This window comes from Sciurus vulgaris, assembly GCF_902686455.1.
Source record: "Sciurus vulgaris genome assembly, chromosome: 8".
NCBI classification, from domain to species: Eukaryota; Metazoa; Chordata; class Mammalia; order Rodentia; family Sciuridae; genus Sciurus; species Sciurus vulgaris.
The window spans coordinates 48,740,332-48,768,199 of NC_136468.1; the positions used below are offsets into that span (position 1 = coordinate 48,740,332).

Sequence of the window (27,868 nt, forward strand, 5' to 3'; positions counted from 1 at the left end):
TAGTGTATTACAATATTCTTATGCTGCTTTTGATACTGCTAAGAATGATATATCATGTAATCCATAGATTTTTGTTTAAATTATCCACATATCAAATATGTAAGAAATTATTTTATATAACATGTAAGGAAGTATTTTATCCAACACATTACATCTATTTTGATTTGACAGCTCATGTCTATATAATCTATAGACTGAATTAAGACTTTCAATTGTATACTCATTTATCTCTGAATGTATTTAATACCCACAGTTTATGTTGTTATTGTCTCAAGTAATGACTACATCCCAATTTATAGTATGATCATAGAAGTGTACCACATTAAGTAAGGACCAGGAAATATGCCACAAAAGATCTTTGGGCAGCCAAAATAGACACTGCAAATGTAGGCTCTCCGTTTTTTTAAACATCTAGTAGAGCACTGTGTGTATTCAAACAGCATGTATTTGTTCTTACTTTAACACACAATCTCATCTCATTTGGTAGTCTGGTTTCTAAACCTGCAGCAGATTAATAACAGCAAATTAGAGGGGACAGAGAAGCTGCTACAGGAAACATACTGATAGCAATGAGAAATGACAGCTGACAACTTGTCTACAGAGGAGAAAACAGAAAATCTATAAAACACGCAACCTTAAAAAGCTTTAGCGGGCTAGGACCCACTAGTGTGATCAGTAAATGACAAGGCAACCCAACAGTCCATAAGGGCGTCACTGCATAATAGAGCAGAGTGCAATAATTGATGTGCAAGATGATGATCTTATACCATCCATCGGGAAAAAGGTTCGACCGCTGAGTACTTAAAAAAAAAAAAAAAAAAATCAGCTCTCTAAAACAATTCGTTCCATGGGGTGTCTGGTGAAATGAGATTTTCCTATATCCTTGTAAGCCTTAAAAATTAGAAAATGATGATATAAATGGATCTTTTTAAAGTGATTAATTCATTGGTAAAGCATGTATAAGAGAGACATACACATAATTGGTTCCTAATAAATGCCATCTGGACATGGATATTGGCAATAATTTATTACTTTCAAAGATTTCAAAAGAGAGAATGTTAAGATTTAAATCTAGCTGGAACTTTCAAGGTCTCACTCTCGGCAGCTATTTTATCTTTATGGCCACGTATATGTTCTTGGTGACGTAGAAAAAGATCTGGTAAGTGTTCTGTGGAGTTTTTGAAGGGAAGGGACTGCGTGAATGTCTATTCTGTGCATACGTCATTAAAAATGATCACTATGCTAACTGTGAAGTTATACGTCGTAGATTCATTAGCAGCGCACCACCACACCATAGTACTTTCAAAATTTAATGTTTACAAATGCATCCAGACTTGCTTTTGTTTTTAGGTAATTGTAAACACTCAAATGCACAACCTTATGTTTTCATCATGGAGAGAAAATTTCCAACGGACTCTTAGTATGAGAAGACAGGATGCAATTTGGCTAGCATGAGGTCCCACTTTATTGCTACTGCTATCACAATCTGTTATTTGATTCTTGGCTCTGTGCTGTCACATAATATGCAGTTGTTGAAATGGTCTGCAGGTTCTATACCCTATGACTAAAACATACCAAGAATAGCTGTGTGAACAAGATTTTGGTAGCACAGTTACGAGAGATATCGGAGCTCAGAGAGGATGAAATAATGACTCTGGCTACTTGCTGACATACCCTTTGGCTCTTTTCTACTCACAGATGTGATTTTTTCCTTAAAAAAAATTTCTATTACTTATCTTCTTGCCTTCAGAAGTTTTTAATCGGCAAATCTAACTATCTTTGCTATTTGAAGATGATGTTTTTGATCCCCTGTGGGCTGGACATTTGGTTTAATTGTTTTTCCCATTAATGGTGATAGATTTGCACGGATTTAGCCACACACTGGTTTCCAGTTTCATTTGTATCCAGTGGCATGTGTTTGCAGAGGTAATGGATTTGCAGCTGTAGAAGATTGCAAAACCATGCGATACACAGAGAGGCCAGACCCTGTGACCCCAGCTTGATTAGCATGGCACCATACACATGTATATTTCAGAGATTATTAGATCTTAGTGTTGAGGATTCTTAGGGTGTTTAAATTTGATTTTCAAGAATTGCTCTTAAGGAAAACAATATGTTTCGAGCTTACGGGTCGTGAGTATTGCCTAGGCATATATGATTGCAACATGTGTTAAGTGTTAGTAACAGCCTCTGTGGGTGTTGCTGCAGACCCTATCCACATTATTGATATAGCTCATATTTAGAACAAGAGCCTGGAGCTTCAAATTGTCTGTGTCATTTGTTGTTTTTGAAAGGAAGGATAGGTGTAAATACTGCCCAAATAGCCTCTGTTGAAGAGCTATTTGTTTTGCAAGTAACAAATGGGAAAGGGAAGAGGAGAGGGCTCTTCTCTAAAATGTTGTGTGGGTGACCATAATTTAAACTGATGCTACAGAAAGGAAGTATTATTTTCCCAAACAAAACATAGTGGCTTAGTCATTTTCCATTTCTGGATGATGAATGTGTCATACATCTGTATCATGTTTTTCTCGAAGTGAATGGCATACTATACTTAAAGTGAAGCAGGCTTTACTGTGGAGTTGCCAAGGTAACTGACCAGCAAGTATGCGGTTCAGGAGATTGCAGAAAGGCAATTGAGTACATATGAATAAAGAAATGTGCATGTCATCTTAAAACCCAGGAGGGCCGTGGTAGATCTGTAGCTTGACTTGTAGATCACAGAAATGTTTTTTTTTTTTTTTTTTAATGGAGGCAGCATCTGACGTGTTAGAAGGTGTCCTTAGAAACGAGGGGATATGGAGTAGCAGGTACCCTTTAATGGTTCTACTTCAGGTCCTGTGGAGGGCTGTATACAAAACAGAATCATTTTAATATTATTTAATAAGAACAACTTTTCTTTTGATTCGTAAGTTAGATTTAACCACTTTACAGCGGCAAAAACTAAGAAACTTAGTAGTTTGTGATGTAAATGGAGGATGGTAATCAGTAAAGTGCAGCACCTTAAATGAAAAATTAAATGTTTAGTCCACTCACATGAGACGTGTTTGCCTCTGCAGTGCTTTGTACTGGAGTGTATTCGTCCATTCCACAGGCACATGCTCAACACTTTTATGTGCTGAGTATATGACAAGATAAACCATCACTGTACTTAATGGTGTTTTTAATCTCTAGAAAGAATAACTTAGATAAATTCAGAAGAAATTCATTTAGATTACTCAAAAGTGTTCCTATGCTTTGGATGTATGGTTGTGATCTGAAATTTAAACACCTTTACTATAGAGTGAAATAACATCCCAGAAGGAGTCCAGAACTCTCCATGATTTGACTCTTCTTTCCTACCCAGTTTTCCTTACTCTTAAAACAAACAACAACAACAACAACAGTAACAAAAACCAACCCAGGATCTAGCATCGGTGGCTTCATTTGCTTCCTTGAAAGGCCCCACAGTATCCTACTACTGTGTCTTGCACATGTGTGTTTTTGCTCCATGTCTGAATTGCCCATCTCTAAGATCTGGAAACTTACTAGTCTTGGAGAAGCTGTATTGAGTTCCACTTCTTCCAAAGATCTTTTTCAGATCTTTCCAACAGCAGTTGAAACTGCTCCTCCCTTCCTTCTAGGTATTGCCAGACAATTTAGACCTCTGGAACAATACCTACAGAGGTATATGTTGGTCTCCCAAACCCGATGGTGAAATCATGAAAGCAGGAACAGGGTCTCATCATCACATTCCCCGTAGCACTAAGCATTTAGGACGAAACACTGTAGTATTGACAAAAAAAGTCAAATTCACATCCTTACTGTATTTTTATGATTCATTCATCCTCATTATTTGGAATGGGATCACTCCTACTGGTGAGTTAACAGTCCTTGGGTGGAAGTCAGGCACTCTAAACTCCATGGGAAGAATGTTTATGAATACTAGTCAGGAAAGAGCATCTCTCTACATACCTGTTAAACCTAACTTGTAGCTTTTTTTCTTCTTTCACATAACCTTTTGAAGTCATGTTTTTCATAGTCAAGTTATAGATATGTGAAGCTACAAGTCAAATATTTTAGTTGAGTTGACTTTTTTGAAAGCCATCCACAGAACTGCAGGGACAAGTTTACACAGATAAAGAAATATTTTGAGGGAGTTCCTGTTTTTACATTGAAAAATTTGCTGTCAATGATCTTGCTATCCAGGGCTTTTAGTAAATTGTGAGCTTGGTGTGAGCAGCCTTGGGGTTCTTAAGGTTAATTACCACATTTACAAATCCATCAGTGACTAAGAGAAAGAACTGGCCCGATAGGGTTTATCTGTCTAAAAATTGCAGTTACTAGCCAATCAGGAAGATAGAAACCCAAAAGAGATTGTAGAGGTGACAAGGGTAATGGCAATAATGTGTTGGTGGAGATGATGATATCAGAAGAAAAACAATAGGTGGAAACTACTCAAACCAATTTGGCCATTTTAATGGACTCACATCTTATGTCTTAAGTAACAGTAAATCATGAAATTGGCCCCATTTCACTAAAAGAAATTGTTTGCACTGTATTGTATCGTGTAATTGTTATTGCTTATTTAGGATGTGGAATAGTATGATAGATTATGCTGTTTGAATTATTAAATGTCAAGATCAGGGGAAATGGAATAAATTAATATTTCTAAGAGAGATGAGGAATGTATACTCAGAAAAAAGAACCCAATGCATTTTTATATTTCAGTAGTCTTATGTATTTTGATGGTATTATGTAGTCTGACATGCTTTTTCTAGAAAATAACTAGTATGGTATAGATTTTTACTGTTTAAAAATTACTCTAGGTACTTGCTTTAAAACAAAAGTAAAGAGGAAAAAAAAAAACAAAAAACAAACCATGGTAATTATGTATCAGTTCCCATGATGTATTTGTTGGTAATAATTTCAAGTAAAAAGGAAATTGCCAAAACAATTTATAGATTTCTTCATTTTCAATAACAATTAAAATATTAAATGTGTGTAATTTTATTAACAGTGTATAGCAAGAGTCTAAACATAAGCAAAATAGTTTGTCCATGTTTTATACTAAAATCATTTCCGTTTTAAAACAAACTGTTATTAACAGTGCTTTTTCACATTGTTTCAATTTTCTCAGAAATTTCTATAGAGTGAAAACCTGCTTTTCAGTTCATGCTGAATTATTAAGGGTGCATGTCATTATTTGTCTCTTATCTTTCCCCTTTATTTTCAGTGTACACTATCTTCTCGAAGGTACACTCTGATCGGAATGTATACCCATCTGCAGGTGTCCTCTTTGTCCATGTTTTGGAAAGAGAATATTTTAAGGGGGAATTTCCACCTTACCCAAAACCTGGTATGTTGTTTGTGCAAAGGTGGTTAATTTATAAAATGTTTCTTTTTGTTCATTGTGCATAACCTAGGTGGTCTATGGTCAAACATTAACATTATTTGAAATGGTTTGGATATATGAGGAATTGTTGCATGTTATTTCTCATTTTAAGATTATTAATTTAATTTCAGAAGAAAATTTACTTTGAATTTTCTTTTTTACTGTTGCATTATAATTATACAGAATAGTGGGTTTTGTGACATATTTGAATATGAACACAATATACTTTGATCAGTTTTATTCCCCCAATTTTTGAACTTTAAAGAAAACATATTTCTAAATTCTCAATCTTAAGTTTTATACCTCTGACAATTGATCTACCTGTGTTCACATTAGAAATAATTATAACTGTATGGTTGTGATTTTCCATATTAAGAATTACATTCATACACTGATTTTTGGACAACTGTACATATGTTACATAAGAGAATGAAATATGGTGTTAGGTAAGAGTTCTTAAAAAGCTTTTATAATATGAGATAATTTTATAAAATTCATAGTACTATAATGAAGATTAATTTTTCCTTCAAAGTAATACCAATTATGAAGTCTCATTTAATTCACTATTGGTTTAAATATGTTATTTTGAATTATCACAAATGCCATCACAATAATGAAGACATAGAGAAACTAGCAAGAGAAAACACATTAAATTATAACTCTCAAGTAACAAAAATGATTTTTCTGAAAATTGTAGTTTATTAGAACACATTTTAAACATTAGAATTAATATAAGTATTTCTTTGGAGGATTATATGATGAATAGAGCTTCTGAAAACATAAAATAAAGGTAGACATGTCCTTAATAGTATTTGAGAAAAAAGGTAGTATTTTCATCAATATTTAAAAGATGTATATGCTCCATTTGTGTACAGTGTGTCAGAATGCATTCTACTGTCATGTATAACTAACTAGAACAAATTAAAAAATAAAACAATGTTTTCTTATGGGGCATTCCCTGTTTGCAAAACTATATGACTAAACCTTTAGAGCAATAGCTCTAACACTTGAGATGCAAACATGCAGTTAAGAGCAAAATTTCTGAACTCAGGCAGGATTAAGTTCAGGCAGAACTTAAGATGACCAACCGAACTTAATATGACCAACCATGGAGAAGTTACATAATATGAAAATTACATATTACATCATATGTATGTTTGAAAATCAGATGAGACAGTGCTTATAAAGCATTTAACAAAAGGCCAGGCACATGCTAATAAATCATGCTATCATTAATGTTTATTAGTAAGTGTCATTATTGCAGTTGTTTTGGATTTATAACCTTTTGTTCATCCTAACATCCCAAGTTTTAAAATTGTATTATTTTTATTTTGGCAATACCTTCTTAATTTTCTGGACATCTCTTAGCATTAGTTTTATTATATTTGGAGTTTCATGAAAGGGACACTTCTCAAAAGAAGGAATTCATTAGTATGATTGATGATGATGTAGAGCTAGTTCTATCACTGTGGTGACAGCCCTACTCTTAAGTGTTCCCTCCAAAAAATGTCCAAGAATATTGTATGAATTTGCTTTTTTTGTGGGATCATATTTCTAGACAAATTAAACAACCAAAATAATTTTTCATTATGTGGAGCCCTAATCTAAATTCCCAGATGGATTTTTTTTTTGTTTGTGTATTTAATTTGCTACAAATGTAAAAAAAAAATTCTTTTAGACAGAATGTTTTGATTCAAACTATCAAAGCAACATGTGTGAAAGTAACTGCCTGATGTCTTAATTTTTTTTTTTTTTTTATCTAGGGGAGATTAGTAATGATCCCATAACATTTAATACAAACTTAATGGGTTACCCAGATCGACCTGGATGGCTTCGATATATCCAGAGAACACCATATAGTGATGGAGTACTTTATGGTTCTCCAACAGCTGAAAATGTGGGGAAACCAACTATCATTGAGGTAATTTACTGAAAAATAATAAAATTGTGTGTGTGTGTGTGTGTGTGTGTGTGTGTGTGTGTGGTGCGAGAGAGAAAGAGAGAGAGGGAGAGAGAGAGAGAAAGTTTTAAGTATTGAAATTGAAGTTACATGGCAGTCATTTTTAACATTTTGTGCATGGAAACATCAGTTAACATTTCTGTTCATTTATAAAGTTTTAGCTTTTACATGAAAAAATAATTAATTTAATTAAAAATTAAATGAAATTTTTGAAGAAATATATACTAGAATATCAATTCTATTTAAGAAACTAAATGCAAACTTAAAAGACTTATTTACTTTGTATTTTGAATTCAGATTTCTTGTTCATTGAAATATAGTCCTTCAGCTGACATCATATTTGCCAAGCATTGTGTGGGTGCCTAGGGATAGAAAGATGAGTAACAGTTGAGTTTCTCCATGTTGGTCCAGGGCTTGGGGCAGTGAGATAGAAAGACTGTGATGACTGATGTAAGAAGAAGGTATTGAGGAATTCACTTCATAAAGTAGAAGGAAGGCTATCTTGGGAAAAGAAACAGCTCATCAAAATTCTAAGGGTTAGGGGATGGAGTTGTAGCTTAGTGGTAGAGCACTTGACTAGCATGTGCAAGACTCTGGATTCCATCTCCAACCCAAAAACAAAAAACAACAACAACAAAAACTTTCTGACCTTTGGGTATAAAAGAATTCCTTCCTTCTTTCCAGTACTGGGGATTGGACCCAGAGTCTTAATGCAAGTCAGACAAGAACTCTACCACTAAGCTACACCCACAACCCAGAATGTCTTCAAAAAGACTTAAATATTTTTAAATAAGAGAAGATGATGGATAAATTTCCTCATATTTGTAAATTTCCATTCCTCAAAAGAAATCATTTAAAAATAAGTCATAAACTGGAAGAAAACCTTTGTAATACATGTAACTGTCTAAGGGTAAGTATCTGAAATATAAAAAGAAGTTCTACTCTTAACCAGTAATGAGTAATATTTAAATTAAAACCACGATGATAATTTTACCATTATTAAATCCACTGCAGGTGGATGTGGAAATTGACACAACTACTTCGGAAAACTGCTGATTGTCTCACATATTTGAGTATCACTGTATCCTGTGATTCAGCAGTCCCAATTCTATGTATACCCAGAAGAAGAAACACTTTCAGATGTTCACCTGAAGGCTTGTACAATCATGCTCATTAAACAATATTTGTATAGTAAGACACTGGAAACCCACAAAATAATAGAGACCTAAAGCTCAATCAAGAGAATAGGTTAATAAATCATAATACAGTGATGCAATGAATGGTGATCCTAACAATGAACTTAAGCTTGCCCAGCAAAATGAATAAATAGGTTTGAAATACACTGTTGATTTTTTTTTAAAGTACCAGAAGGCTAAGTATACATTGCCATTTTGGTAGAGCTCAAAAACAAGCAAACTAAACAGTGTATTTTAAGCATGTATGCATTTGTAATAAAACTGTATTTTGAATGAAAGGATTAACACCATGTTCACAATGACCACTTCTGCTTGGGAAGAGGCCAGGGACTAATGTAGAAGAGAACACATGTGTCCAGAAAACTTATTCTTTTCTTATATTTTGCTACTGAATATAAAGTTATCAATATGTGTCATATAATATGCTGAAAAGATAATGGTAAAAATTTAGCATATTTTTCATAGAACACAAATAGCGATTTATTTGTAAATAGCTTATTTTTACGTCTATATATTGAAATCAGTATGGTATTTTAAGAATATCATTCTATTAGTTTAGGCAAAAGTTTTGCATATCTTCACCTATTATTTAATGTTATAAATCTATAGATTAATTCATTCAGTGGATATTTATCTACAATATTTAGAATTTAAATATCTAAAATAGATCAGGCATTGTATTAGAAGTAGAGGATCAGAAATAACGCATACACACCCCCCTCAGCTTTGAAAGTTTATATCTTTGTAGTGTAATTTGACTAACTATAATTTGGCTAATGTTGTTACAGTACTTAAGTATCTTATTAGAAGTGGTAGGACTACGTTCTGTTATAGATGTTGAAATTAAACATTAAATATAAATTCAGATAATAAAATTCTTCCTCCTAATTAGAAATATTCTTCACTCCTTTCAGTAGCTTGTGATTTAAAAAAAAAAACTCATTAGAGTTTATGAAACCGTAATGAAATTTATGAGAGATATGGGAAGGTTAGCCATGAAAATATGGTTATTAATTTGAAATTTTTTTTAACTGAACCTAATTGTTTTTTAACTGAACCTAAGGTATTACATATACCTAAAAATATTCTCACTAAAAATATTTTTTGCAGAGTAAACTGTTAAACCATGAAAATTCCCAGATAAAATCCATTACATGTATTTTTTATTGGCTTTGTTTGAACAATAATTTCTACTCTGCTTTACTGACTGGTCTTAATTTTAGTGTTCAGTGTGAGCCTAGCAGCAAGAAAGTGCTTAAATTCAATGGGAATTTCATGAAGAAACTGGAGACAGAAGTTCTTTTATGGAATAATATGCCTTTCAAAATATATACCTTTTAAATATTGTTTAAAGGTTTGGAATTATTTATTGCAAAATTCTGATTCTTAACTGTTCTAACTCTCAGTGTTTCTGATGATTGCAGTCTGTTTCTTTTGAAGCTCATCTGTGATATATAAAATCTTTGTTACTTGTTTTTAAATACACAAGACTTTTCTTCTTTGTTGGAGCCAGTTTTATCCTACTTTTTTGTCTCACTGTCAACTGCAGCTGAAATTACTGCCAGAAGTCTAGTGCTGGGATTCTAAGACTTTGACACAATCATTTGTTTTTTCGAGGTACTACAGATGTGTCTGAATGATTTAATATCTGCTATAAAGTTAATTATTCCTTGATTTTTGAAGTCATATCCTGTTGTTGGCCTTTGCTTTGTTTGTTGTTTGCAGTGGCATTTCTGAGTTGACTTTGATGTAAGTTCACTGGCTCTGCAAATGTTCACTAATATTTGCCTCCATGGAAGAATTGATTTGTGCTTTTGAGCATGTGCCATATAAGCTGTATAGACTATGATCCTTACTGTTTTATTCCTATATGTGAGATATGATTTCCAAAGCGTTATTTATAACCTTTTTTGACTGGTATGCAGTTTAGTACTAAATGCAAACAACACAAAGTGTACTTTCCATTAAATCCTTAAATTCCATTTAAAAGTACAAAAACCACATTGTTTAGGTTTCTGAAATCTTAGAAAGTCACCAGTAAGTAATCCGTAATGGTTAATCCATGTGCTAATGATGCATCTGCATCGCTACCTGTACTTAATGGCCGTATGTGAAAGGGTCTTTCTGCATTTAACTTTTTGTTTTAGCATGTTAAGTAGATCTGGCTAATTATTTATTTTCCTATAATATTGCTAAAAGCCCTGAGTTTTTATTGCCCAGAGAAGAAATATTTTGTAAGTTTATCAACAAATAATGAAAATGGAAAGAACGACAATTTGTTTTCCTTTTTGTCCTTAATGAATTTCATTTTACAAATAACATTTCACTTCTTTAATATGATTTTCCCTTTCTAATAGATAACTGCCTACAATAGGCGCACCTTTGAGACTGCAAGGCATAATTTGATAATTAATATAATGTCAGCAGAAGGTAGGTATGGAAAAATATGTTGATCATTTCCTTATTTACAAGAGCATTTCATTCTCTTTTGTAACTGTATAAAATACAGCTAAGAATTTTAAAACATCACAAACCTAATACAACTGATGAAATAGTAAATGTAGCAAAGAAAATCGAGACACAGCTAATTTGTTGTAAAACAACATGGTGTGTTACTGTAAAGAACTAAGGATAGGGATGTGAACAGGTGGACCACTTCTCAAAGCCTTGGTTTCTTTATCTGTAAAATGCTACCAAGAACAGGGTTTCTGTAATACACCTGTAGAAAGGATTCTGTGAGTTAAGTCCTAAAATGTGTTTGACAAGGATCACAGCATGCACAATCAGTAGTTATTAACTACTTCTATTATTTTACTTTAATATTTACAATAAGTGGTAGCTCGTTTGTATGTAAAGATAACTAATTTGAAGCAGTTTCCATGCTAAACTTACCCTGTGTTCGTAATGGCTATAGTTCGTCAGCAACTTAGAGACACATATGCCCAAATTGTAAGTGATTTCCTTAGGATTTTGAAGTTAGGGACAAAGGAACTTTACCAAGAATTAAACTTGCAAATATTTTGACCCTACATTGGCAGTTGGGAAGAGTGCATACCGTTAAAATCTTTGTAGTTGAAATTATTAAGTCATAGGATAATCCTACCTATACTAAACATGGTTTGTGAAGGTGACAGGAGAGGAACTAGCAGAAAAAAAATTTCCCCTCTGAAAATAGTAACAATTATGCACTCTTTATAGAGGAATTCTTGCTTCTGTTTACTAGAACAATTAAAAACAAGCATGAAAATACAAAACATTTGATTAAAATGTACTAATTTGAAATTCCTGATCATTCAGTAAGGGTTGGGTAAAAACTGCCTTTAGACCATATAGAAGAAAGCAATTTCAGTAAATTAATAATGCATACATGGAAAGACTACTTGAAGACTTGAACCCCCTTTAGTGAAACCTTCTCCAGGTGTTTTAGCAGTATTGATTGAGTGCAACAAATGAATAAGTTTGATGACATTCATACATGAAAAGAAGGTCCAAGGTCTAGTTTTGTGGGCCTAGACAGAGAACTCCCTGGCCATATTCCCACTTCCCAAGGACTTTTGATAGGCATTCACGCTTGGGTCAGGGAGATTTTTGGTTTTGATTACAATTGTGATTGGATGTTTGTATTCAGTCTAAGATGTCCCTGTAGAATTAGGGTGCCCTTAATGAGCAGAATAATGACAATCTTAATTTTCTCTTCAGGAATACATCACAAGAGTTAGGCTGTTATATTGCAGTGGGCTTGGGCCATTGGTCGTTATCACTATGCTCTCAGAGGGGCTCAAAACTCTTTGTCAAATATGGGAGTTCCTAATCCCTGAAAGACTGACTAGTCTACAGCTTGACCTTCCTCCTTGTCCAGCCTAGTCTCAGTAGAGTAGAAACAGAGAGAGCACAGGGCCTCTTAATAGGTGGTGTTATCGATATATGGGGATCATGCTCCACTGCCCTATATGTGGGGTTCAGTGACCCAAAACTGTTTAGAAACCACTGAACTAAAGGTCACTCATTTGTCCTTGCTGGTCTAGACAGAATACATGTACGCACCAGGATGAACATCTTTAGCATGGCCTTCACTCATGCTGTTTGTCCCAGATAAGGTTTAGAAAAAGAAATAACAACATTGTAAATCAGGGTAATCGTGCTCAGTCCAACTCCCTGCCCAGCTGTCTCCTGTTCTGAGAGACCTAATGGGAAATTAGTCGTGTAGACTCACTCAGCGTGGAGCTCAAGGAGAGTACATAAAGTGATTCTCTAAATTGGGTTTAGCGCCTCAGAGGCCTGCCACCAATCTGTTGGCCTACTGTTCTCTTGGCCTCTGTGATTTCCGAATATAGCAGGCATGGGATTTCCCCAGAGTTAGAAAGCTGCTATGACTCATCTCTGGGAGGCCTGACAGCAGCTCTTGGCCCAGTAGATGGCAGGCAGCTGCACAGCCCAGAGTCTCTGAGGGGTGTGGTGGTAGCAACAGGCTTCGAAGCAGGGATTAGAACTGGAGTCATGGAGCTAGGATCAAGAGAAACCAAACAACAGTTCTCCAAAAAGTAGCCCTCATCATAAGAAAAAAATTTTACGTGCTTTTTTGAAAAAAACTAAATGTAAAAACATGGAATGAAATGAATAATGATAGACTTGTGACATATTAAAAACTATATTCAGTATTATTTATAAATATTATTCATCATGAAGAAACTCTTCTTTATGATTCTTTTCTACATGAATATTTCTAGATATAGGGGGATATGTCCCATCATTAAGCTACTATTTATCTGTAGCAGAAAAGAAATATGTATAAAGGAGAGATTTATCTGCATGAAATAGAACAAATAGATCATATTTTAGAAGGCTGTGATGGGCTGTGCATTAACAAAATTTTTTGTGTGTGCAAATCTAACAAAATCATAAAGAGAATAAATGACAGTATAGGAGATAAGTAAAGAACTTTCTGTGACTAGGGCCTTGAAGAGTTAAGTCTTTAAGAAGAAATAACCATGCTCTGGGCAACTTTGTTGCAAACTCTGAAGCCAGAGTTTCTTCTCTTGACTTCATCTCTGGCATCTAGAGTTCTTTAATATTGATAAGGCTTCATAAGAAATGAAATCATCAAGATTTCAGGTGCTTAGTATGTCCTTTTTATTTTTCATTTGGTAAATAGGAATAGAAAACTATAGATTCATGGAGTTTTTTGAAATAAATCAAAGGATACACATAGTGTAATTACTCTTGAGGACTTTAAATCTTTGTAGAGTCTGGAAATATTCTCCTGTCTTTTTAAGGTAAGATTTTAGATAACCAATCTTTTCATATTATTCTAATAAAACTCAAGTATTAATATTTTGTAAGTTCCTACTATGTGTTTGGAACTGTACTGAGTACTTTATAGACATAGTCTCCTGTAGATTAGAGAAAAATCATATGGGGTAAGTTCAAATTGTTGTAAGCTCTTGGATGTCTCTAAAGATAAGGCTTCCCAGCTGAAAACATAGAGAAAAATAGAACCCACCCACCTTCCTATAGTGAGAATTATATGTTATAATTCACCTAATTCTCTGAGTTTGGCCTGCCTTGTGAAATACTTTTTAAATTAACTTTTATTATTACAAAATAGTATTAAATAAAAAAGAAATATATTTTATCTTAATAGAACAATCAGAACTTAGGTTATAAACATGATTAGTAATTCAAGAGTAACACTTGAGAAAAAGATATTTTTATATTTATTTAGAGGTTTTTACATTGACAACCTGAATTTGACATTGGGTTTGTTGAAATATTTTAAAGTGTTCAAAGGAGAATTCTGATGAAACTTTGGGAGGAAAAAAAGCTAACTAAATCTCTAACGATGTAAAACATGGAATTGCATGAGAACTTTATGATTTTTCTAGAATAATTAATTATAGCATGATCAAAATAGTAGAACTGCTCTGACATTTAGAATTCTTGTTGTATATATAATCAATGTTTATTGCATGAAAAAGGAATATCTTAGCATGCTGTAAACAATATTAGCAATATTATAAATTAAAGATGCAGATTTAGTGTTTCTTGTTTTTTTGACCACATCTTACAATCATAAGTTGCCTTTAGATGTTATATTGTAGATGAAGTTCTGTGTTTAAGGTGTATGTGTGTTTTTTTTTAAGATAGATCATCTGTTATACAGAAAACCTTTAAAGTTACTACAGTTGTCCCTTGGTGTTCACCTGGGATTTGTTTCCAGACCCCATGGAATACCAAAATTTGTGGATGTTCAACCTTTATAGAAAACGGCAGTGTTTGCACATAACTTACCTCCTCTCTTTTACTTTCATTCATCTCTAGATTGTTTATAATACCTAATACAATATAAATGCCATATAAATAGTTGTATGTTTTAGGGCATAATGGCAAGGAAAAAACCTTGTACATGATCAGGACAGATAAAATTTTTAAAGATATTTTTGATCTGCAGTTGGCTTCATCCAAGGATGCTCAACCTGTGGGAATGGAGGTCTGATTGTTTTAATATCACTCCCTACTGTCAGGATTGTGACAGAACTTAACAGAAATCAAATTGTTCTTTTGTTTCCCTTTTAAAAGACTATTTTATTAATGCCATGCATGCCCTTTTTCACCACAAAATAGACTTCCCGTTGCCATATCAAGCGGAATTCTTCATTAAAAATATGAATGTGGAAGAAATGTTGGCCAGTGAGGTTCTTGGAGACTTTCTGGGGGCAGTGAAAAATGTGTGGCAGCCCGAGCGCCTAAACGCTATAAACATCACGTCGGCCCTAGACAGGGGCGGCAGGGTGCCGCTTCCCATTAATGACATGAAAGAGGGGTAAGCAGACCTTTATCTCATTGCTTTAAATATGGACTTTTAAAATATGGTGCTCTTATCATACTTACTGTAGATTGGAGATGGCCTATTGCATTTTTCTTTGTAATAAAGAACAGATATTGTAAAGATACACTAGCGATTTTCTATATTGACAAAAGAGGTTATATTAATGGTTCTTTAAATCTCAAGTTCCAGGTCCTGTGAAATCTAATTGTAGATCAGGATCAGCATAATAAATTATAGCACCAAGTCTTTTGTACCTTCTTTAGAGAAGCTGATTATTTAGGGCCCTGAATTTCAAAGGAAATTGATGCCCCAGTTATCAGCTGTAGAAGGATGCACTGACTGCTGTAACTTTATTCTAGGAAACTATTTCTTTGCCTTTAACATTCTTTCCACCATGTGTCGGTGACTGATGGCTGGAGTGGATTTGAAACCATTCCTGTGACACGAGAGCCTAAAGCCTGGCCTTGTCACTCACAAGCTGGGTGACATCAGGCAAACGCTGAAGTCCTCTGGGCCTCAATTTCCTCTTCTGTTCCCTGGCGATGGCACTTTCTTGAAGGGTTGTTATAATGATCAAACGAGACAAAGCATTTGAAAGGGATTTGTCAATTCTCAAGCAGTATGAATACAAAATATGACCTGTAGCCTTGGAGGAGACAAGGAACACTGCTGCCTGGGTAAATTGAAAGCATCAGTGTCAATATCGAGCCATACCTTCATCTTTAATTTCTAATCTGTAAGTTGATACAGAATTGCTTTCCCCCCAATCCTCCTTAAGTACAGTATGTGGAATAAATCACATTTTGCACAGCATGTCCCCTTTCTAACTTCTTCATCCATAATCCTGGTCACACTTTTATATAGGTGATATCTGGAATTAACTAGGATACCTGGATTAGTAAGAATTAGATTTCAGGGCAGCTTTGAAGAGAAATTTGTTGGAAATAACAGAAAAAGATCACAAATACAAATAAATGAAGTTTGAGGAAATAGGTAGAAGGGGGATGGAGAAAAGCAGTGGTCTGTGAAGTCCAACTTAATTTCAGAATTAAGTTTATCTTCTATGTGATAGCAATGGATTTTGAAGCCACTCAAGCACATGTAAGAAGTGCTTTGAGGAAAATAGTTGGTTTATCTCTTGTCTCTGTGCTGGTTGACTTTCTATATGAAAACATAACTCTAAAGCTTAAATTTTCACTGTAGAGTTACAATATGAATCTCTTTTCCACTGAGTAATTAAAAAAAAAGTAGAACCAGGGAACTAGATGAGCAGGGAAATTTTCCTGAAAACATTCTTAAAATATGGAGCTTTTTCAATAGTTATCTTATTGTGTCCCTTGATGATTGTTCAAACAACACCAAGCCAGGTGTGGTGACACACACCTGTAATCCCAGATACTGGGGAGGCTGAGTCAGGAGAATTGAAAGTTGGAGGCCAACCTTGGCAACTTAGTGAGACCCTGTCTCAAGATTAAAAAAATGAAAAGGGGATGTAGCTTAGTAGTTAAGCACCTGGGGATCCAATTCTCAACACCGTACAAACAAATAACAACAACAACAAAAACAAGTGCTGGAAAAGTATTGGAAAAAACAGAACGAAAACCAGGTACTGGTAGAGTTTTTCATAGTTATATTTTCTCCTGGGCTCGCTCCTTCTCCAATCAATCATGCAGACCCCTCTTTTAGACTCTGAACTAAACTAACTTCAACAAAGCAATCTCTAAACCAAAGTGACCTAAAGTGGTGCTTCCCAACCATGTCCAGGTTGAGAATCACCAGTAAAACATTATTAAAAAGACAGATAGGTTGCTGGCCTCTGATACAACTTAGAGATTCTGATTTTTTGAGCTTAGGGCTGGGCCTGAGCATGTGACTCTATATTAAGAACAGAATTTTTGTCCTCCAAGTACTTGTTGAGAATTCAATCATTAGCTGACTGACCCCCAACACCTGCTAGAGGGTGGCATATGCTGTCAGCTATTTGAGAGAGTCAGTCCTGTGGCATTTATTTAGACTCTTGTCTCAGATCCCTTCCCAACTTGAAATGCTTTCCATGAGTTTTAATTTAATGTTAAGCCTTAACCTTTACAAAGTATTCATATGAGAAGTCTTTAAAAATAGAATTTCTATAAATTGTACCCAATGCCAACTCTATTACTCCAGTGTTCCTATACAAGCCCCAATGAAATAGGATCCTACTTGAAGTATAATTCCAAAAGAAAAGTTTGTCCCTAGGAATGATTTTTCATGCTTTCTTCAGTTGACATCTAAGGTCATGGTTACAAAAACAATTTTTTTTTTAAGCTCTATTGCCTTATGTTTAGAAATACATTCTGTGCTTAACTCATTGTTGGTGCCTTCCTTCCTTTTTAATGATGTATATTGTGGTTTTACCTCACTTAATACATATTTAGCCTTTGCATTTTCTTTTGAAAATATCAAAGACTATAAATCCTTTTTTTAAAAAATGAAATACTGCAGAGACTAAGAGGTAGGATCAGAGATAGCCAAGAAATTGCATCCTTTGCTTTTCTAAAATTTATTTTAAAACATATTTGTATACTTCAGAAGTATTAACTAAGCACCTAATAAATGTGTTCTGCTTAATGCTTAGCATAAGTCATGGCAGCCACAGTATACTAACTGCATATTTTTCCTATTTAGTATACATAATCAAATAAACAGTAGATGACTGAGGATAGCTCAGTCTACTACTACTACTAATAGTAGACCCCAAGTAGTAGGATTTACTTGGGTACCTTAAGTGTCCTTCTATAGCCTCAAGGGCTGTTAAATATCAATCATTAAGAACCCATTCCGCAGCATCCCAGTTCCTTATCCTTCTTGATGACCATTTTTTTTTTCATCTTTACACAACTCATTGACAGCTTTCGAACTTCTAAATCACACAGAAAACAATTATAAAGATTTATTTCAAAGTGAGTAAGCTTCTGCAAAGGAAGGTTGAGCCCTCTGAGAAGATTCATTTTCACTTGCCAGACTCATAACCCCAATGCAACTGTGCTGTCTCTGGGCATGTTCTTGGTGTTGCTTTTTCTCCTGACACCAAGCCAGAGGCTGAGGACTTGTGGATGTATTTAGCCTGAGATAGAGCTGGTGGAAAGAAGAGCGGGTTCATATTTCATTCTAGGCATGTCATAGCTGCCAACCACGGGTGAATGATGTGGTGTAAATGGTGCTATGAAGGGAATGATTGGGTGTGAGGATTAAAGAATATACTCACTTTTCATAAGAGATTGTCAAAGTTACCACTATTTCCTCTGGTTACCAAAGGATGTGGATCTAGCCCCAATCAACAACAGAGAATCCTAGTTTATTTTCTAGACCATCTCAAAAAATACTCCCTCCAAGAAATCATCTGATTTTTGCTTATGTCAAAGTCCTCAGTGAGAAGTTACACTTGAGGAAGAAAATGTAAGTGAATAGCTGTCACATATTGGTCTAATGGAAAGTCATATCGTGAGCCAGTCTGTAGAGTTCTGAAATTATACTCATGCTTGATAACTTACAGGATTACCTATTATCCTTAAATAATGTCCCTTCTATATTTTTGGCACAAATATCCTTTGTTTTCTGGAAAAGTGGTTATATGAAATAGGAATACTTGAAAATTCCTTTAAAACAAAAAATAAAAACCCATTTCAGTCCATTTTTATAGCAAAAATAAATCAGATCTATGCAACTATATGTTTAATACCTACTCTAAGTTCTGCATTTTTTCATAATCTTAAATTAAGTTTGTTTGTTTTTTCTTGTTCTTTTTATAATTTTTATGGGAGAACTTTATGTTAGTCCCTGGGGCACAGTGACTTTAAAAAAAATGTAACTTATGCTCACAAGCTCACAGGGACTAGGTGAGTAATCAGATAATTGAAGTCGGTGTTGTGTTATGGGGTGTTCACAGAAAGGACTCCTTCCTCATTCTTGTCTGTGACTGGAAAGGTTCACAGAGTAAGTGAAGCCTGATCTGAGTTGAAAATATGAGTACCAGTTAGCCTGCAGAGAAGATAAGGAAGGAGAACTCTGGGAAGAGTGTAATGGAATTGAAAACCTACCTGGTATAGAAGTCAGGGAAAGGGATCCAGAAGTGATAGTTATGGAGAGGACAAAGACCAGAGACCATGTAAGGTCTTGTGGGTCAGGAGAAGTTGTGAGTTTTATTCTGAAGCATTAGGGACCATGGCAGAAAATGGTTGATACTTTAGTTTTCATTTTAGAAAGATCACACTTGTAGAATTAGGGGAAGACTGAATGAAAGAATGCTGCATTGAGATAGGTATCAGAACTTCAGGTGACCTAGTGATATCCATGTTTTCTGTAGGGAAACACAAATGAGAGGAATGTGAGCATACAAGCAAATTCTTATTGGATTTAGAACCTTTAACACCTTTAGGTCTCTAAAGGGTCACACTCCGACCATCAATAATGAGACTGACATTTTTACTATTTTCTATTTTCTTTTGGGTATGCGGAAGCTCAGTGTCAATCTCAATGCACTGGATTACAACAGAATTCTTACTCCTGTCATTTTTTTCCTTATTTTTGGTTACCTTGTCATTTGCTTATTTGATCATATGTTTTCTGTAATCTTATGAATATTTAGCTTTTTTTTTTCCATCTTATTTTTTGAGTGATTAACTGCAGATATATGCAGAACAAAGAAGTAGGGTGAGGGAAAAGGCAGAAAGTGCTATGCTGCTACTATTTTAAAAAAAAATCTTTTTAGGTGTAGATAGACCTTTATTTCATTCATTTATTTATAGGTGGTGCTCAGAATCAAACCCAGTTCCTCACACATGCTAGGCAAACGCTTTACCACTGAGCTACAACCCCAGCCATTTTGCTGCTACTTTTGAGAGCTCAAGTGTTCCTGGGAACCTGGGACATGCATACGGACACATTCTTTATTGGTTTTGTGTCTTTTTTATGCACAAAATAACAAACAAAACATATTCATGAGTTGGAAAATTAGGGAAAATATACAATCACTGGATTTATTTATCTGGTTGTTGATGCAAAAAGCAGAGCTTTGAATTCAATTATTTGCCTGTTACTTTGTCCTTCACATTGGATGTTCAAAGGCCTCAATAAATACATTCTACCTCAAGGAAGGGAAATTGAATTGTTCAAATTGGAAGAAAAATTTCTCCACAAGAAATAATTCTATCTAGCATGCTTAATTTCCTACCATTCGAAAGCACCCTGTTTTGTTAACATTCATTGGGGGCCTTGCACTTGATAATAGAACCCCATCTCAGGCATTAACACACATTCGAAATTTTGAAAACACATATGTGCTAAGGTCAAAAAGTTAAAGATCATCCTCATTTCACTGCATACAAAATTTTAAATTTCTTCATACCAAAAACCTAGCTAAAAGGAAAACCTTTTGAAAAATACAATTTTAGCATGTATAGCATAGAGTTGTTTTTATTACATAAGGCCTCATACAAATTTATATATTTATTTTAAAAAGCCAACATGTTCAAACTTACTGGTTCTACAAGAGAAACAATAAATTTACTTTTTTTCTTTTAACCTTTCAGGCAAATCGAATATCCACTGCTCTAGAGCACAACATTTGTGCTGTTTGTGTTTTGAACTGGTATAATGCTATTCATTCATTCAGCAAAGGGCTCCCTGAGGACAATGGCAAAGACTGGGTTTAAGAAGAAAGGTTACAGGGCTGTTGCTTCATTCCCTGTGGGAGGTGATGGGGACCAGAACCAGAGTTGTAGCTGTGAAATGGAACAAAGTGGACACATGTGCCTGAGAGTTATTTCAGGGTAAATGTCAGAGACTGATGATGGATTGAAATGCGGAGAGAAGGAGAGGAGTCAAAGATGATGGTGCTTGAGTTCATGACTTGAGCATCTGGGAATGCCAATCACAGAGGGAGAAGGAGACAGAAGGAGGAACAGGTGGAGGTGGGGTGGGGTGATGAGCTCAGTTTGGAACATAATAAGTTTGAGAAGTTTATGGATCATCCAAGTGCAGATGAAAGTAATCTGGCAGTACATGTCAACTGTCATAAAAATGTTTCCACATCTAGGCATCTTTTTTAAGATAGTAACATTAAAGAATATGCAGAGAGAGTCTTTGCAATATTATTTATAACATCAAAAAATTGGAAGCAACTACATGTCCAACTCTGAAATAATTGCTGAATAAATCATGTGCACTTAAAAAATTATATTGCCATAAAGCTATAATTATGAAGACTACAATATGGAAAATGCTTATGATGCATTAAGCAAAAAAGCAGGATACAAAATTATATTTTAGAGATGATTGCAATTAGGCTAAAATGTAAGCATTTGAATAATATTCTGCAACGTACATTGGAAAATGAAAATAGTTAGCTTGGTAATGTAAATGAGTTTTGTTTTTATATCCTAAGTTTTCGGTAATATTTTTATATTGCTTTTATAATTTAAGGGGAAAAAACATTGCAAAGCACCAAAAACTCTTGTGCCCATTTATGTTGTCTTTGAATTAATTAAAAATATTATTAATTATTAATGCAAATCACTGTCTTATTCAAGCAAGAGGGCTGTTACCAGTTGCAAGAAACATCCATTTGTCTCTGTTTAAAAACATATTTCACAATTACCAAGAAAAAATATGGTGTTGGCCAGGCAGGTAATAAGAGGATAGAAATTGGCTTTATGTGAAGCTTAAAAGTAATAACTTGTTTAAATGGAATATGTTTATATTCAGTGATCATCTAAAAACTTTTCCACTAGTTTCGTACATCAGTTTTTTTCTGCATTTTTAATTTGGTCATTAATTTCAGTCCATTAGTTAGCATTTGTTTCTCAAAGGTACCATAGTTTTTTAAAATGTTCTTTTAAATAAAACTCAAGTCCTAACATAAATTTAATGTAAAGAACAAGTGAATTTGCGTGATTATATTCTGAGACACAGTTGTCTCAGGGTCAGTCATGACTTCATAGTTACTTCATAACAGCTTTGAATTTTTGTGGTACATTTTAATTTCATTTCATTTTAAAAATAACAGCTTATTAAGATGTAATTCTTGGGGCTGGAGTTGTGGCTCAGTGGTAGAGCACTTGCCTAGCACATTTGAGGTACTGGGTTCGACCCTCAACACCATGTAAAAATAAAGGCATTTTGTCCATATACAACTAAAAAATACATATACATATACATATACATATATACATACATACATACGTATATGTATAAAGATATAATTCATATATTAAACCAGTCACCTATTTAAAAGGTAAAATTGTGTGTTTTTTGTAAAAATACACATTTTTATAATAATTTTAGAATATTTTTATCATCTCAAAATCCCTCATCTTCACTTCTTACTTATTAGCAATAACTTACCTGACCCTTACCCCCACTAGTCCTTGGAAGCCACAAATTTACTTGCGTCTTATAAATTTGTCTTATAAATTTTGAACATTTCAGATGAATGGAATCATGCAATATGTGGTTCTTGTGACTGGCTTTTTAAATTTAGCATTGTTTTCAAGCTTAATTCATGTTGTAGATCAGTATTCTATTTTTCTTTATTGCTGAATATATTCTTGTATGGATATTCCTTGCTTTGTTTATCCATTTATAAATTGATGAACTATTGGATTGTTTCCGCCTTTTGACCATTATGAATAATATTGCTTTGAACATTCATGTGCAAGTTTTTGTGTAGACATTATTTTCATTTCTCTTGGTGGTATGGTAACTTGTATGTCACCTTTGGAGGAGGGGCCAGACTGTTTTCTCAAGCAGTTATACCAGTGTACATTCCCACCAGCAGAGTAGGAAGATTCCAATTCCTTCACATCCTCACCAGTGCTGGCTATTATCATTTTGTTGTTGTCATTGGTGTTTGTTTTTGTACTTTTGATGCTGTGGATTGAACTGAGGGACACTTATCACTTAGCAATATTCACAATGCTTTTTATTTTTATTTTGAGACAGGGTCTCATTAGAGCTCTACTAGTTGGAATAAAGTGGTATCTCATTGTGTTTCAATTTCTGCCTTACTAGTAGCCAATGATGTTGAGCATCTTTCCCTATATTTTCTTTAGAGATGTGTCTGTTCAGATTCTTTGCCATTTTAACAGGATTATTTGTCATTTTCAGTTATAAGAGACCTTTATGTATTCTAGATACTAGTCTCTTATTAGATACATGTTTTGCAAGTATTTTTTCTTATTCTGTGAGTTGTCTTTACTTTCTTGATATTGTTTTTGGAAACAGTAAATATTTTAATTTTGATAAAGTTCACTCATCTGTTTTTTCAGTTGTTGCTGAAGTTTTTGATGTCATATCTAAGAAACTATTGCCTGATCCAAGGTTACAAAGATTTATGCTTGTTGTATTCCTAGGATTTAATAATTTTCACTCTTATATTTAAGTATTTGATATCTATTTTAAGTAGATATTTTTTTTAAAGAATTTCTAGGTTCATAGAAAAATTAAACAGAGATACAGTGATTTCCCATATACACTCTGTCCCCAACATGCATAGCCTCCACCAGTATCAACATCCTTCAGCAGAGTGGTCTGTTTGTTGTAATTGATGAATCTTCAACTGATACATCATCACCCCAAATCCATAGTTTACACTGGTTTTCACTCTTGGTGGTGTACACTGTATGGTTTGGACACATATAATGGCCTATGTACAGCTTTAGAAAAACATACAGAGTAATCTCACTTCCCTGAAAATCATCTGTGCTTCATCTCTTCATCCTTTTTTCTCCCCTACCCGCTGGAAACTGTTGATCTTTTTAATGTCTCCTTAGTTTGCTTTACCCAGAATGTCATATAGTTGGAATCATACAGTATGTGCCTTTTTTCGATTAGTTTCTTTTATACATGCATTTAAGTTTCTTCCATGTCTTTTCATGGCTTGATAGCTCATTCTCTCTTAGCACTGAATAATATTTCATTTTCTGGATGTACTACACTTTATTTATTATTCACCTACTGAAGGACATCTTAGTTGCCCCTAAGTTTTGACAATTATGAATAAAGTTGCTACAGACTCTGATCAGTGTCCCAAGGTGGAGAAATACAATTAATCAACAAATATATGAAAAAATGTTCAACATCTCTAGCAATTAGAGAAATGAAATCAAAACTACTCTAAGATTTCACCTTGCTCTAGTCAGAAGGGCAATTATCAAGAACACAAGCAACAATAAATGTAGGTGAGGATGTGGGGGGAAAGGAACACTCATACATCGCTGGTGAGAATGCAGATTGGTGCAACCACTATGGAAAGTAGTATAGAGATTCCTCAGAAAACCTGGAATGGAACCACCATTTGACCCAACTCTCCCACTCCTTGGTTTATACTCAAAGAACTTAAAGTCAACATACTACAGTGACACAGCCACATCAATGTTTATAGCAACTCAATTCATAATAGCTAAACTATGGAACCAACCTAGATACCCTTCAATGGATGAATGTGGTACATATATACACAATGGAATATTACTCAACCTTAAAGAAGAATGAAATTATGGCATTTGCAGGTAAATGGATGGAGCTGGAGAATATCATGCTAGCAAAATAAGCCAATACCAAACAACCAAAGACTGAATGTTTCCTCTGATTCGTGGATGTTAATACACAATAAGGGTTGGGGGCTAAGGAAGAATATAGGAAGAATATTTGGATTAGGCAGAGGGGAGTAAAGGGAGGGGATAGGTTATGGGGGTAGGAAGGATAGTAGAATGAATTGGACATTATTACCCTATGTGTTTTTATGATTACATGACTGGTGTGATTCTACAACTGGAAGAATGAGAAGTTATACTCCATATATGTATGATGTGTCAAAATGAATTCTACTGTCATGTATATCTAATTAGAACAAATAAAAAAATGTTGCTGTAGACATCTGTGCAGGTTTTTGTGTGGGCCTAAGTTTTCAGCTCCTTTAGGTAAAATATTAAGGAGAGTGATAACTGACTCATAAAGTAAGAGTATGTTTTGTTTGGTAAGCAGCAACCAAACTGTCTTCCAAAGTGGATGTACCATATTTTATTCACATCAGCAGTGAAAGAAAGCACCTGTTACTCTGTATCCTCACCAGCATTTGGTGTTGACAATGTTCTGGATTTGGATACATAGTGGGATCTCCTTGTTATTTTAGTTTGCATTTCCCTGATGACATGTGTGTGAAGCATTTTTTCATATGCTTATTTGCCATTATATGTCTTAAGTGAGGGGTCTGTTAAGGTCTTTGGTTCATTTTTTACATCAAGGTTTTTGTTTGTTTTTTGTTTGAGTTCTTGTGTATCTTGAATAACAGGGTTTTTGAAAACCAGATATGTGTTTTGCAAATATTTTCTCCCAGGCTGTGGCTTGTCTTCTCCTTCTCTTGACATGTATTTTGCAGGGTAGAAATTTTAATTTTAATGAAGTCCATCTTATCAATTCTTCGTTTTTCATGAATAGTTTTTTGGTCATTGTATCTAAAAAGTCATCACCAAATTCAAGGGCATATAGATTTTTTCCTGTTATCTTTAGTAGTTTTATACTTTTTCATTTTATATTTAGACTTATGATCCATTTTGAGTTAATATTTGTGAAGGGCATACGGTTTGTGTCTAGATTCTTTTTTTTTTTTTTTTTTTCAGGCATAAGTTCAGATTCCAGCATCATTTGTTCAAAAGACTTGATTTCTTCCAGGGTGTTTTCTTGACTCCTTTGTAAAAGATCAATTTTATATGAGTCTATTTCTGGACTCTGTTCTGTACCATTAACCATTTTCCTATTCTTTTGCCAGTACACCACCATCCTGATTATTGTGGCTTTATAGAAATTCTCGAGTTGTGGTAGTATCAGTTCTCCAACCTGGTTCTTCTACTTCAATATCATGTTGGACATTCTTTGTAAACTTTAGAATAAGTCTGTTCATATCCATAAAATAATTTGCTGGGATTTTTATTGGAATTATATCGGCTCTATAGATTGATTGGGGAAGGGCTGGGGAGATAGCTCAGTCAGTAGAGTGCTTGCCTTGCAAGCACAAGGCCCTGGGTTTGATCCCCAGCACTGAAAAAAAAAAAAAAAAAAAAAAAAATCAGGTGAATTCTTTATAGATTAATTAGGGAAGAATGACATCTTGACAGTGGTGAGTCTTCCTATCCATGAATATGAAATGTCTCTCTATTTATTTAGTTTTGTGATTTCTTTCATTAGAATTTTATAATTTTACTCATGTGTATCTTGTATACATTTTGTTAGAGTTATATCTAAGTATTTACTTTTGTGGAGTGCTAATGTGTTTTAATTTCTAATTCCACCTGTTCATGCTGGTTCATAGGAAAATAATTCACTTTAGTATATTAACCTTTGTAATCCTACAATCTTACTACTATAATGACTTCTTAGTTATAAGAGGTTTTAAAAATCTGTTCCTTTGTATCATCTCATCTGTTGAACAAAGACAGTTTTATTTCTTCCTTCACAATCTGTATACGTTTAATTTCTTTTTTATTGCATTAGTTAGGACTTCCAATATGATGTTGAAAGCTAGTAGTTAGAGGTGCCATCTTTACTTGTTCCTGATATCGGTAGGAAAGATCTGAGTTTCTCATTATTTGGTATAATGTTAGTTGTACCATTTTTGGTTCTCATTTGTTTGCTGTTGATAATCTGTACTAAATTGAGAAAGTTCCCATTGTATTCCTAGCTTACTGAGAAATTTTTATCATGCATGCATGTTGGATTTTGTCAAATGTTGGATTTGTCAAATGCTAGGATCATGCTTAATAATAGTGCTTATTTAATATATAATGGTTTTATCTATTAATAAGATCGTGCAAATTTTCTTCTTTATTCCACTGATCTGATAAATCATATCAACTCATTTTCAATTGTTGAACTAACCTTGCATAACTCCTTGGTCATTGTTTATAATTTATTTTATACAAAATTGAAATCAGTTTGCTAATATTTTGTTGAGAATTTGGTATCTATTTTCATAAGAGGTATTGGTCTTTAGTTTTCTTATAATGTCTTTGTCTCATTTTAGTATTAAGATGTAGGCCTTAAAAATGGTGTAGAAAATATTCTCTTGACTATCTTCTGGGAGAGATTTTAGAGAATTTGCACAATTTCTTCCTTAGACATGTGAGAGAATTTAATAGTGAACCCCTCTAGACTGAGTTTCTTTTTTATTTGGAAGCTTATTAATTATTGATTCAATTTCTTTACTAGATAGAAGCCTATAAATATTGTCTATTTATCCTTGTATGAGTTTTGACAGATTGTCTCTCTCAAGGAATTTTCTATTTCATCTGCATTATCAAATTTGTGGGTATAGAGTTGTTCATGTTATTATTTGATTATTTTATGCCCATGAAATCTCTAATGATGTCTGTCCTTTATTTCTGATATTATAAATTCTCTCTCTTTCTTTGGTTTTCCTGGATTATCAATCTTATTGCTTTTTTATTTTTTTTCAAAGAACTAGCTTTGTGTTTCTTTGATTT

The 27,868-nt window shown here is 34.0% G+C and overlaps 1 protein-coding gene across 5 annotated transcripts in view; it reads left to right on the forward strand.

The window, feature by feature from the left end:
* Window positions 1–27,868, forward strand: part of SGCE (sarcoglycan epsilon) — a 69,687-nt gene that overhangs the window by 19,969 nt on the left and 21,850 nt on the right. For all 5 annotated transcript variants that reach the window (XM_079151824.1, XM_079151826.1, XM_079151825.1 and 2 more), the window contains 4 exons: window positions 5,213–5,335; window positions 7,135–7,292; window positions 10,885–10,957; window positions 15,149–15,347. In XM_079151824.1, the coding sequence (XP_079007950.1) occupies window positions 5,213–5,335; window positions 7,135–7,292; window positions 10,885–10,957; window positions 15,149–15,347 (553 nt within the window). The remainder of the gene's footprint in view (window positions 1–5,212; window positions 5,336–7,134; window positions 7,293–10,884; window positions 10,958–15,148; window positions 15,348–27,868) is intronic.